This window comes from Schistocerca gregaria, chromosome 1 (genome assembly GCF_023897955.1).
Source record: "Schistocerca gregaria isolate iqSchGreg1 chromosome 1, iqSchGreg1.2, whole genome shotgun sequence".
Lineage (NCBI taxonomy): Eukaryota > Metazoa > Arthropoda > Insecta > Orthoptera > Acrididae > Schistocerca > Schistocerca gregaria.
Window position 1 is genome coordinate 124,121,007 of NC_064920.1, and position 14,153 is coordinate 124,135,159.

At 40.1% G+C, this 14,153-nt stretch overlaps 1 protein-coding gene across 1 annotated transcript in view; it reads right to left on the reverse strand.

Moving 5' to 3' along the window:
• The window catches only part of LOC126334754 (uncharacterized), a 354,076-nt gene extending 341,387 nt beyond the window's left edge, over nt 1-12,689 (reverse strand). The window contains exon 1 of the mRNA XM_049997334.1: nt 12,646-12,689. Within this exon, the coding sequence (XP_049853291.1) occupies nt 12,646-12,660 (15 nt within the window). The 5' untranslated portion in view covers nt 12,661-12,689. The remainder of the gene's footprint in view (nt 1-12,645) is intronic.
• Nucleotides 12,690-14,153: the final 1,464 nt, after the last annotated feature.

Consider the following 14,153-nt stretch of genomic DNA (forward strand, 5'->3'; position numbering starts at 1 on the left):
TGCTTAGTCATCAGCCAAGATATGCCATTAACCCAGAAATAAATGCAGATGCCACTATCCCAGAAGTAACTGCAGAAGTGCATAAAATGGTCTTGGAGGAATGGCAACTGAAAATGCATGAAACTGCTGAAGCTATAAGTATGTCATCTGAATTGCATATCACATTTTAACAGTGGAATTGAATATGATAAAACTGTGTGCTAGACTGCTGCCATGACTCTTAACACAGGATCAGAAATGCAACTGATTGGAGATGTGTGAACTATGTTTGACCTCTTTTTAGAGCAACCAACATAGAGTTTGTTCCAGTTTGTAACGACAGATGAATATTGGGTCCATTACTATAACACACGGACAAAAGAACAGTCATAGCACTGGAAACATGATAACTCAACACCACTGAAGAAATCAAAGTATTGTGTTTCTGTGGTCTCCTAGAATGCTACCAATCCACATTGTCACACTGCTATGTCATTGCTCCAGCCCCATAGGAACACTAGCAGAAGCCAGCTGAACTTCACCTGCCTGCAGAAAGCAGGCTAGATTTGAGGGCATGCACAAGAGGGTAGAGGCCACCACATAAATGGATCTTTTGGTGTATCTGAAGCACCATTTTTCTCAACCAATACGAGCCTACATTGCCAGACCAATAGGTATCTAGTAGTCATCTAGTCTTCTACCACCTGGGTATGACTGCCCTCACCCAGCAAGCAGCATTCAGTTCTGTCTCTGTCAGCAGAAGCAGAAATTCACCAGCACCATGTCACAGCCCACATTTGATTCCGACCTTGCCATCCAGAAACAATGTACATCATGACCTACTGCTCCAGCTGTGAAGTCTGAGGCACAGACTCCTGGTATTGCTCATGAGATGGGATTTTAATTTTCTGCCTACTGTGGAAACTAAGATGATAGCTACTTTTTTTGCAAGAGACCTTTTCAAAGGATAGTCTCAAACAAATATTTATTTATGTTGTTTTCCTGAGAACTTTAAGTGGTCCAAGAAGTCTTCCCTTTATTGTCAAGAAGGATTTTTCCTATTTGTTTTGAAATGCCAACAGAGTTCACAACTTACATTTGTGAAGAAAAAAAATGATTGTGTCAACAAATTGATTCATGAGTATAATCACGTACTTACTGGAAAATTGCCCAAAGTCGGGACTCTTCATTTTCAAGAATATCACATAAATGTTAAAGATAGAGCTCCTGTGTTATTGTCACTATGTCATTGGCACATGTGCCTATAGACCTTACCCATCTGATCCTCTTTTTGCTTCAACAGATGTAGAGGGCCAACAGGGCTCTTCTGGTGAAGCTCATGGGTCGGCTGCACTTGTCACTGGAGGTTTCGAAGCACAGCGACACAACCCTCAACCCCAACCAGGAGTTCCAGCAGCCACTGCCTCCCTTTTGTGTGTTTGACCACAAAGTAGAGCCATGGTTGTGATACCTAATGCAAATGGAACAACATTTCCTCATCCACAGACTGACAGGTAACACCCGGCAGAGCACTTCACATTGGACAAAGTCAGCTGCTTTGTATACCAGCTTATACAAAAGCTGCATCCTGAGACTGGTCCAGACTCTGTTTTCTATGATCTTCTGAAGTCCAGTGTCTCTGACTGTTTTGATTCCAACGTTGATGTGGCTGCGGCCAACCACAGTTTTATAAATTTGTTTTCTATGATCTTCTGAAGTCCAGTGTCTCTGACTGTTTTGATTCCAACGTTGATGTGGCTGCGGCCAACCACAGTTTTATAAATTGTCACAGTCTGTCTCATGAATCTTATCAGTAGAGGATTATACAATACTGGGGACACTTTTATGATTGGCATTTCCAGTGTAAACATTCATGTTTCCTCCCTTGTGCGTGAGGCTCTCCATCATGATTTCCTCGAACTTAAGGCTACCTCTCTTGAGTCTTGCCTCCCTATTATTCTGATGTATTAGCAGTCTCAGTGCACTGCATTATCCCTGCAGAATCTGGCAGTGGTCTTAGCCTGTAAGCTGCCTTGGAAGCCTTCTGCCTCCCTCAAACCCTCCCAAAACATGGGCCAGAAGCGTGGGCATTGTGTGTATGCCCTTCCTTCCTGCGGTTGATTTTTTATTAGCTGTCAGTGGCAGCAGTGTCATATCTGAACACCAGGTTTTTGGCATGTGAAAAGTCTAACCACCAGTCCAACGTTTACCTTTCCTTTACCCTTCCTTCCGGCAGTTGATTTTTTATTAGCTGTCAGCGGCAGCAGTGTCATATCTGAACACCAGGTTTTTGGCATGTGAAAAGTCTAACCACCAGTCCAAAGTTCACCTTTCCTTGGCGATGTCTGTTGACTGGGTGTCTCATACTGCCTGCAAACCTGACAGCTCTGGGGACTGTGATGCTACACCGTCTATTCTTTTGGTCTGCACGATGGTCCCTTCCTCCCTCAAATCAATGTCTCTTCCAGTTCTGCTTGATGGGATCCTGGGGCTTCTCCATACTGATACTGGATCCTCTGCCACCATCACTGACTGGCCGATGTATAAGGCCCTGGGATTCCACACCCAGCTACACAGTTTTAGCAACAAGCTCATTCCCATCAAGGATGCCCTCTCAGCACATTTTCAGTACAGGAACACAGCTATCAAAGGATGCGTTCTGGCTGTTGGATTTTGGTTGTCGGATTTCCTGATACCTCTGACCTTATCAACTTGCACCCTTTCACGACTCTGGGGCTGCAGATTCACAATGCCATATATCATGTCAGTCGGATGAAGGTCACTTCCTGTGCCTCGGATTTGTTTGCTAAGTACTCCAAATTGTTTTCTGCACTCTCTTCTTTCTGGTGTCAAGGATTTTCAGAGCCATTTTTCCACCAGCAATTCCTAAGTTTTAAATATCTTGGACCATTACTTTTGCACTACAAGACCATCTCTGACAGAAACTCTGCCATTTACAGGATGCTAGTGTCGTCACTCCCATCTCCAACAGTTGAGAGGGGTGCCCGAAGGGAAAAAGGGGTTGGGGGGGGGGGGGGGGGGGGGCAGGTGCCCCTAGTGAGAATTCATTCAGTTTACGATTATAAAAAATACCTGTAACTTTAGGGCTCAGTAATGTATGATTTAAAATACCTGTAAAATTACCACTAAAATAAGCAGAAGATATTGATAAAATGACGTAAAAATGATATAAAACATATATAAACAGAATTACAGGATGAGCTAGAGCAATGAAAAACTTTAAAGGAGAACCTAAACTAAAATTAAAAAATGATGATAAATTTAAAAATTGTGTGTGTTTCTTTAAGAAATCTCATTTGTTGAAGATGTGCAAAATTGTTATATATCCTCTTACAGCTATTGCCTACTAAGTATCTTTGTTTTTATTTCTACACCCACATGTGGTAGAAATTAACAACAGTGAGGCAACAATGGGAATAATTACATGAACTAGCAGTTTATTGTTAACTTTTACAAATGCATTCGTGAGCCACATTTATTAAGCATTTTTCCTGAAGGCACTCGCATTGTTCGTTCTTTCACATATTAAAAGAATCAGTTGTGTCATAAAGGGACATTAAACGCGAATGCAAAATAATGATATCTTCCTTGAAATATAATCTATGATACAGTATCTATATGACAAAAAATACAAAATTAAAAATAGATATCTATAGTTGGAATGTTCAAGATTTTAGTAACTGTAAACAATGCATATCTGATAAGGAGTTCCATCTCGAAAGTGTTGACTTACAAAGTACTAAAATGTCACCCTCTCTGTTCCCACCTCTCTAGGTACAAACCTCTTCATAAACCTCAACTGGCAACACAATACAGTTGCACAACAAAACACCCTCGGCAAAATTTTATTCTTTCAGATTTCAAATAATGGTTAACAATTGTCAGACGCTAATTTAAATTAGCATACTATATTATGTTCCTTTTAATTTGCTGAAGAAGTGTTCAAGGGTACTGTGTGGCCACTAATATCGCTACTTGTCTGTAGAAGTAGGCAATATTCGTCATTGGAACTAATGTCAATGTACATGATCTAGCAGGGTGTAGCATGAGCTACCTACATTTCTGCAATGTTCTAGATGAGTCTTGCTATGTTCTAATAAGAACATTTCGCATAAATATTTCCGCATCCATCACCAGAAACCGATCTAAACTATCGCGCGAAACGAACGCTGGCTTGCGGTTTAATGGATACCACGCTGTTTCATTGTTGAACCAAAACCCCTCCCTCCCTCTCACCACTGTGATATGATTTCAGCTTCTGTTCTTTAGTCATCGTTCAGTTAGGTGAGTTGTAAGTGGACAGTGGTTTGCATAGACATTTGTGCATTGTGAATGTAAAAGAGCAGTGTATACAATGGCAAAATGACAGATATACGTAAGTATCTTGTACCTCATAAGCGAATGAAAACTACAAATGAAAGTGGAGGTGTCAAAGAAGATACTGTCTATGATGAGGTATCACAGGAAAAGGGTGAATCAAACGCAACCATCAATATTATAAATTCCAGTAGTTGTGCTGATGGAGAAAATAAAGACGAAGTCAGTACCTCTGCTGGCTTCAAGTTCGTTGATGAAAAGGGTAGTAGTATTCTGGTCAGTATCCCAATGTCTGAAACTACATTGAAGAAAATGATATTGACAGTTGCATAAAGTATAGGATTTTATTGAATCCATGGCAACCTGAAAAAAGTTATAATTTTAAGAATGACATACACAGCACAAAAAGAACATTTCGACCAGACTGGCTGTCATTATATCCGTGGCTGGTCTATTCCAAAGCAGTGCCCTCTGCAAGTTTTGTGTGCTTTTCCACCCACGAATAATGCATGGTAGTCATCATGGTGCATTCATAAGCCACCCATTTACAAATTTCAAAATGTTCCATGAATGTGCAAGAATGCATATGAATTCCAAGTGGCATAAAGATGCAATAGAAAAGTCAAATAATTTCATTAGTATTGTGACAAACAAAACTAAAAGTGAGGCAGAACTCGCCAATGAGAATCTTGTGAAATTAGTACAAACTAATCGTGCAAAGTTAAAATTTATTGTTTCTTGTGTATTGTTTGGTGCATTACATGACTTACCTTTAAGAGGAAAAACAAATTCAAATGCTATATTTGATGATTTGTTACAATTTAGAGTACAGTCAGGTGATGAAACACTGCGGAAACATTTTGAGGGTGTGCCTAAAAATGCTACCTATGTTTCTCATAGAACCCAAAATGATTTACTTGATGTATGCGCCAAAGTACTAAGAAATGATTTGAGTAATACAATCAATAACAGCAAATCATTTTCAGTTTTGGCAGACAAAACAATGGATATTTCAGGCATAGAACAACTTTCTCTTTCTGCATGTTATTTTGATCATGCAATTGAAGTTGTCAGAGAAGACTTCCTTGGATTTTCAGCATTAGCAAGGTTAGATGTAAAAACATATCTCCAACAGAATAATATCTACTTTATCTGCTTGGGGTTTAAATCTAGATAAAATGGTAGGACAAGTCTCTGACAGGTGCAGTACGATGGCTGGTAAAATTGGCAGAGCACACAAGATAATTGCTGAGAAATATCCCACGGCTCGCTTCTATCATTATGCTAGCCATAGACTTAATGATTCGAACAACTTGCCAGAGGTCAAAAATGCCATTGGTACTATCAAACAAGTAATTTCTTTTTTCCGGGGGAGCACGCAAAGGAAAGTCCTAGTTGGGAACCTTCAAAACTGTGTGAGGCAAGCTGGTCTGAGAAGCATAAGTCTATAAGGAAATTTAATGATAAATTTTCAGAAATTGTTGAAGCATTAGCAATTTTACATAAAGAAGGAGATCGTGAAACTAAGCAGAAAGCCTGGCAACTTTACTGCACACTTACTTCTCCAACATTTATTGTTACATTAAAAGTCATAGCAAAATATTCAGCGAAACTAGAACCTGTCACCAATATCCTACAATCATTAAATTGTTATAAGTTTCAGAAAAAATTCAAGGAATTGTAAAAATGTTGTTGGATGACAGAGAAAATGCGGAAGCCGAATTTGAAATGATAATGAAAAGTGCTGAAAGCAACTATGGTGCACTTGGAATAGATGTCACTGGCATTTGACAACTGTGAGTGTTGCACGACAAGCGCATTGTTCAAATCATCCACTAGTTTGTGAATACTACAGAAAATCTCTCTTTATTCCATATTTTGATTCCTTAGTCCAGTCCTTGCAAGAACGGTTTTCAGAAGATAACAAGGCATCTTTTGATATTTTCTGCTTGCACCCAAAGGTAATGAAATCCCAAAGTGACCTAGATATGAAAAGGGTAATTGAAAATATCAAAAGATTTTATGGCAATCTTTTAGATAACTTCACAGAAGAAGCACAGACATGGGTCAGTATGTGGAAATGCGATAAAGTAACTGAAGGAGATATTGCTGAATTAAGCCTGACTGATCTACTGGACAAAGCCAAATTCTTGCCCATCGTAGCTTCAGCCTTGAAGATACCCTTAGCTTACTGGCAACCACCTGCTCTGCAGAAAGATCATTCAGGTACTTAATTATCACAGTAACATTTTTCTGATTGTAATTACTTAATTCGAAAGACTTTGAAACAATTTCTTAAGTCAGATGAAACATTTCTTCTAATTATTTTTAAATCTTGTTTGAAATATTATCACAATAGAGTAATTGAAGAAGGTTACACTGTATGAATTAGTTTGCAGCACTGTCACGAATGTGAAAACATGGCTAAGAACTACCATGGCAGATCATCGACTCAGTTGTCTGTGTATGGTGTCAGTTCATTGTGATAAAATAAAATCAGAGGAGGAGTACTTTATCCAAAAAGTGGTAGATAGTTATGGGAAGGACCCGAGACGAATTAATTTTCTGTTTAAGTAATGCAGGTATGTGAGTAGTCAAGTTTTGCACGTTATTAGTAACAGAACTGATTTCCACAATCGTATGCCTTCTTTTGTTCTTAATATTAAATTTACAACAGTATTTCAAACTACATTAATATGTTTGTAACAATAAAACAGCCACATTATCCTTACAACCAAAGTTCACAAAATTTGTTAAGACATGAATCTGTTATGGGTTGTGGAAATTATTGTGAACATTTGGTTTTTACTTTACAATATAGAAAGTAAAGCCTTGTTTTTTTTCACTTCTCAGGGGACTAACAGAGAAAAGTGTAAATAGCAAAAAAATGTATTAAGGCAGGTGAAAATGAAGGACTTATTCTTACTTAAAAAGAGAAAATAATTTATTTTTACCCATTTAACAATCTGAAATTGTTATTATTTATTTTAAGCACCTATTAACAACCCTCATGCAGTGGTGCATTTACTGACATGGCATTGTGCCTCTAAATGTTCATTTATGAGAGCAATTCAGAATATTCCCACAGCATTAACTCTTAAAATGAGTCAACTTTACAGCAAATGTGTGAGAAACACTGAATTCATCTAAAAACTCATGTGGCTGACACTAGAGCGTCTGCCTCTAAGAATACAGCATAGCACACGAATCTAAACTTTGCAGAGCATCCAAATTTTACTCAGAAATTCATTTCTAGTTTTATTTGTCTCCTCTCTATGATCATGTGGAGTAGCCATATTGGGACGAAGTTTGAAACATTTGCCAGTTGTCATTTACTTCAGTATTGCAAGCGAGGGTATGCCATTAACCATCCAGGCCTTTGATTGATATGGCAAATTGTAGAGAGATGTTAACTAATAAGTGACTGATGATTATTGAGACAATGATGGCTTGTTTGTGATACTTTGATAATGACTTAGAAATGAGTGGTCTCAATCCCTTAGGAGTCACAAGGGCCACCTGTGTTTCTAGGCTTTGTTCCTATAATATATCCTGGACGTGCCAGTTTCCAAACATACAGCTGTCACACTGTGGAAACAGACAGAACCTCATCACATAGCAGCCTTCATGTGTAGCATGGTATCAAAGATCTGCCTCATGCTGTTGCTGTCAAATTCACCAGCAAATGCAAATAGCCGCTCCGGTCTACTGTGAACCTATCTGTGTAGAACCTAGACGTCAGCTGGTGTGGTGAGCCAGCCAGAGTTGTGCTCTGTGTGACCGACACCTATATACAACAACGATGCGGCCTTTCCATTGCTGTTGCTGTTCAAGGCCACAGGTCTGACTGCCAGGCCACACTCTTTCTCACCAGATCTTTAAGGCCAGTTACACTCACAGCGGAAATATTCCGCCATATCAACTGACCATCGCCATTGTCAGAATTACAGTGTTTACACACACGGCAGAAAAATCACTGTCGCCGCCACATGAGTCAGCAGATTAAAGGCAATGTACTTTCATCATCAAACCCATTCATTTAATTTTAGTGTGTTACATAAATTATTTATTGTTTTTAAACACACAGTTTTGTTTGAAATGAACAGACAGTAAAATTTAAGTATTGTTATTGTGTCGACTGATGAAAGGAGAAGAAAAAACTGAATAATTTATGATCATGATCCAATTAATTTAGGAAGAGGGGAGTATAGAGCTTTCTAAAAGTTGTTTGAAGGGAAGGATGACAAGATATCCTTCAGTTATTTCCAAATGTCAATTTTTAATAGCAGGAAAACAAGTAGTTAAGAGAGAAAAAAGCTTAGGACAGGATCAAACGAAAATGGCGGCAAAATGTACAGTCTGCTAATGTAAAATCAGGTTTTACTATAGTTATAATGTTAGTTCTTTATGTTCATAAATCTGGAATGGTACTAAAAGTGCATCAGTATTTCTAAATTGCATATAAGGGTAAAACATCTGGCTTACTATAAAATGACAAATGCTCTTCAGAGAACAATTCAGTAAGTATATTAGAATCTGTAGGCCTATTCAAAAATAGAGCTGTATCACATGAAAGAAATGTTCTTAGTTAGCACACTACATAGCTGAAGAACATAATTTTTAAGCACATAAAAGAAGCTTTCACAGTAGTGTAAGTGAATTTGACGTGGTTTACACAGTTGAGTGTAGTGAACCATTTTTTTCCAGACTGTTAATTGAAATCCAACTGCATTCACTGCATAAGCAGTGTTTTTAAGTGCTTATACAATTATTAGTGGTAAGAAAACCATTTATTGACAGAATACGGGTCAGAAACACATCAGCAGCATTTTCAGTGTCATAGTCCACTCTTAGTCAGTAGTGGACTCTTACCCTACCCCCTAAACTAAGGAGATTTTGTATCAACTGGGTGCTCGCAAGATTTATGCAAAAACTGATTTTTGTGACACATACATGCATAGTCCTTTGGCGTCAGCCTCCAGGACTTTTTGGTTATCAATATCCTGTTTGGTATTTTACAATACAATCAGCTCCCCTTCAGTATCATGAGTTCATTAGTAATTTTCCAGCAGTATCTTGAACAACTGTTGCTATATGTTACCCAGGCTGCCTACTATTTGGACAATATCCTGGTTACTGGTGCCTTTGTCTAAGACTTCTTAGACAATCTGAATCTTTTGTTTGCAGTGTCTCGTCATGTGGGTCTCCATTGTAACAAGGACAAGTGTGACCTGTTAGTGCAATGAGTAGAATATCTTGGCCACATCCTATGTGCTTCAAGCATCTACCCTGTCATGCAGTCCATTGAGGTGATCCAGAAGCTCCCTATGCTTTGCCACAAAAATCAACTCGAATCTGTCTTAGGTCATTTCTCTCTCAATGCAACTGCCATTGCAGGCCTCTTCCTCACTTCCTCTGAATGAATGTCCAGTGCCTCTGGTCCCCTGAGTGTGGCAGGCTGTTCCACTTACTAAAACAGGTGCTCCTCAAGCCTACCTGCCTTATGACCTATGATAGCTGTGTACACCTTCTGCTGGTACCTCCAATTACGGTATGGGAGCTGTTCTTTTCCAAGTGATCAATGAGGTGGTGCAGCCAACTGCCTTTGTCTCTGAAACTAGTCTCAGAAACTATTTTGTCTAGTGTAATTACTGCCAAATCAAAAAATAAGCACTGGCCATTATTTTTAGGTTCATAAAGTCCAATGATTATGTCTACGGGCGCCCATGTACCCTCAGTATGTACTAAAAGCCCCTGTTGCACTTCCTCTGGGTTTCAGCACCACACAGCTCACCACCTCCAACACTGTGCCGTGTTCCTCTCTGTCTATTCCTATGAGACCATTTTGTGCTCCACCCTCCACCATACCAATGCTGACCTCCTTTCCTGGCCTTCACTAGGAGAGGACCCAGTGTTCAATACTGATCCAGAAGTCTGCTGCCACCTTGACCGCTGTTGCTGCTGACATTGCATAGCTACTCCTGCATGTCAACCTTGTGTGGCTCCACACTGCAGACAATCCACTGTTCCACATCTCTTCCAGTACATCTGGCAAAGCTGGCCACCCAACCCTAAGGCTGTGGCACACCCAGATTTTCAGGTGTTCTGGGATCAATAACAGGAACTATCTTCCCGGGACAGCATTGTCCTGCACCAGGGTGACCACAACTGCACTTGGACGGTTATTTAGTGGCTCTCTGCAATCGCATCCTCCAGTTGCTCCACAAAGGACACTGGTGGACTGTTCTTACCTAGTGACTGGCTCACCATTATGTTTATGAGGCATGGATTATACTATTAGAGATTTGGTCACTGCTTGCTCCACCTGCCAGAAATGGTGAGGGCCCCACCTCAGCATTACTTAACACGTTCGTCCACTGCCGTTTTCTGGACTTTGAGTGCCCCATTCTTGACTCTATGTGGTTTACCATCATGCATGCTGCTGTGTCCTGTTTTCTGTTTGCGGTCTGCAAGTCTTCCAATTTCTCTTCCCACGCTATCTGGGCAATTACCCAGATTTTCGCACTACAGGGCCTCCATGCATCTGTTGTCACTGATAATGCACTTCAGCTAACTTCCTCTGAATTTTCTGCCTTCTGTGCTGCTCACAGAATTGCTTTAATTCCCACCATGCATTTACACCTTGCCTCTAATGGCACTGCTGAGCATTTTCTGCAGACTTTTAAATGTCAACTGTCTAAACTACACGAGTACCACTCCTCTCATGAGAATCTTCATCTTTTTCACAGATCATATGGAGGAACTCTGATGGAGGGATCCTCTCTGGTAGAGTGGCCCCATGGTTGCCCTCTCCACTCTTCTCTGTCCATTCTCCACCTGACAGACCATCCTCCTTCTCCTCCTCTTCCCACCAACATTGTTTGTCTCCCAGGGACCTGATGTGGGATATGAATTTTTTCTGTGGCTATCCCCGGTAGCTGACAACCACTGTTTCCCATCTTCTGAGGCATGCTACGTTTCTCATCACACTCCTCGAGTGCTCCCAACTCTTACAGCACATCAACCAATACTGCCCCTGACATGGTTTTTGGCCTCCAACAGACTCTGCCATTCAGTTCTATGTTTCAGATAAAAAGGACTCTGAATAGCTTGCTGCTCACCCAGCAGATGTGTTGCTTCCACCCTCTAGTGTGCCCAGCCAGACGATGACTCCATTCACCATCCCAATGGATTTCAACACACCATCAACCCCTACCTCACCCTGTGGCAATGCTTCTGGCAGTGATGATGCCTTTGTTTCTCACTACAGTCTCTGCCCCTCTTGGTCTTTCTCGAGAATTGGGGAAGATATGGTGTGTATCTGGGGTCTCCTACAAACTGCCAACTCACAACGTTACACAGTTATGCAGCTCCTTGCTCCAGTTCTGTAGGCACATTGGTCAAAGTCAGCTGAACTAAGCCTGTCCTGCAGGAAGCAAGCTAGTTCTGAAGGCACTCATGAGAGCAGTAGACACCACCATGTATATGGATCTTTGGGTGCATCTGCAGTCCATATTCCTCACCTAGTTTGAGCACACATTGCCAGACCAATAGCTATCTAGTAGTCATCCACCATATGGGTGTAACGTCCTTCACCCAGCAAGCAACAGACAGTTCAATCTATGTTAGCAGAAGCAGAAGTTTCCCAGCACTATGTCACTGCCCAGACTTGATGATCCCCTGCCACCTGGAACAAATGGGCGTGATGACCTACTGCTCTAGTTATGGACTCTGAGGCTCAAACTCGTTGTATTGCTCATGAGATGGAACTTCAATTTTTTGCATACTGTGCATCCTAAGAAGATAGGCACTTTTTTGCAATAGGACTTTTCAGAGGATTGTCTCACATAAATATTTATTTACATTTTTTTCCGAGAACTTTAAGTTGTCCAAGAAGTTTTCCCTTTATTGTTAAGAAGGATTTTTCTTATTTGCTTTGAAATGCTAAAAGAGTGCAGGACTTACATTTGTGAACATAAACTGATTGTGTCAACAAATTGATTCATGAGTGTAATCACTTGCTTACTGTAAAATTGTCCTAAGCTGGGAAACTTTACAAAGACAATAACGTCAGCTTGGTAGGTCATGGTGTTTGTTTCCAGAGATGCAAAAGGAATTCTGCTGATACGTTACCTTTACTCAAGTGAAACAATTAAAGAATAATGTTATACTAACTTCCTTGACCAACTACAGTAAAAGATATACAAATGAAGGCCAGGTTTGGCAGGAAAGAAAGTCATCATTCAACAAGACAGTATGTGCACACAGACAAGTGTCAATGCCATGACAAAAAACATCGATTTAGATATGAATTGTTGACAGCCTCACCTTATTTGGCTCCATCAAACATCCATCTCTTCCTCAAGCTCAATATTTTCTATGATGGATAGAGATTGTCTTCAAACCAAGAATGGACAGCCAAAGTTGACAGTGTTTTGGAGGCAAAAAAGAATCTAATTTTTGAATTGAGCTCAAGGTATTGGAACATCACTGCGCCACATGTATTAGTACACAGGGAGCCTACACTGAAACATAAAAAAGTTACACTTGTGTGATTCATATCTTTCTGTTCCACTCTAAGAACTTTTTGAACTACCTCATACATTACTGGCTTGCCTCTACAGGTCACACAAGATGAAACAGTGTTACTTGCTGACAACAATAATATAATAATTACAAATAGGACACCATAAATGTTAGGAGAAAGCTCACACGGCACTTATGTCTGTCCCCAACTGTTAACTCTTAATATAAGGAGACTAATCACAAGAACTTCTATATAAGTAGAAAACCTAATAGAAAAGCCTTAAAGTACAAAATGAGACCATAGAGGGAGTAGCTGTCCATAAATTTCTCAGTATCTATGTTGATCGACAATCAAAACATCATTTCATTTTATTATCCATGTTATATATGTACAGATTTTTTGAATTTGCTACCCAAGAGCAAGCTACGTGTAGCTGACCATGAGAGGAGCAGAAGACTTTGAGGTTGATAGAATGAGATTTTCACACTGCAGCAGAATGTGCGCTGATATGAAACTTCCTAATGCATTAAAACTGTGTGCCGGACTGGGACTCGAACTCGGGACTTTTGCCATTCTTGGGCAAGTGCTCTACCATCACTAGTAGAAAGCAGATCATGAACAGACCAAATCAACACCTCAAGGATCATTACTGAGCAATCCTTAGAATACTGGTCTCCTTTGTACCTGGCTTTTGCTGACTTTGAAAAAGCCTTTGATAGGGTGCAGCATGAAGCCATCTGGAAAACAATGCAGAGTTACAGAATATCTCCAAAGATCATCAGTATCATGAAGATGATGTACAGGTAATATAACTGCCAGGTGAAACATGATGGAAATCACTCAGAACCATTCATTTTAAATCTGGAGTAAGGCACTGCTGTTTTTCTGACATTAGATGATGTCATGAAGAAGGTAACCTGAGAGAAAAGAAGAATTATACAATGGACTGTATATGATTGCCTTGAGGACCTGGACTTTTGAAACAACATCTGTCTCCTGACCTATGTTTTCAAGGATATGAGTGAGAAGCAGAAGCGCAGAGAGCTGTATTAAAAATAAACACAGCTAAGACTAAAGAGCTTAGTATGAACAGTAAGAACAAGAATGCACTACCTGTGAAAGAAGAGGAGATTGAGCAGGTGGAGAGCTTTTGTTATCTATGAAGCATTGTTTCCAAAAAATTTCCAAGATTTCTGCAAGCTTCAACGCAGCGCGGTGAGTAGTGCAAAAGCATTTGTTCTGCTATGCCATTGTCCAGCGTGCGCCTCCCGCCTATGCTAACTTTTATTCCCATTTCCCATGCCTTTCC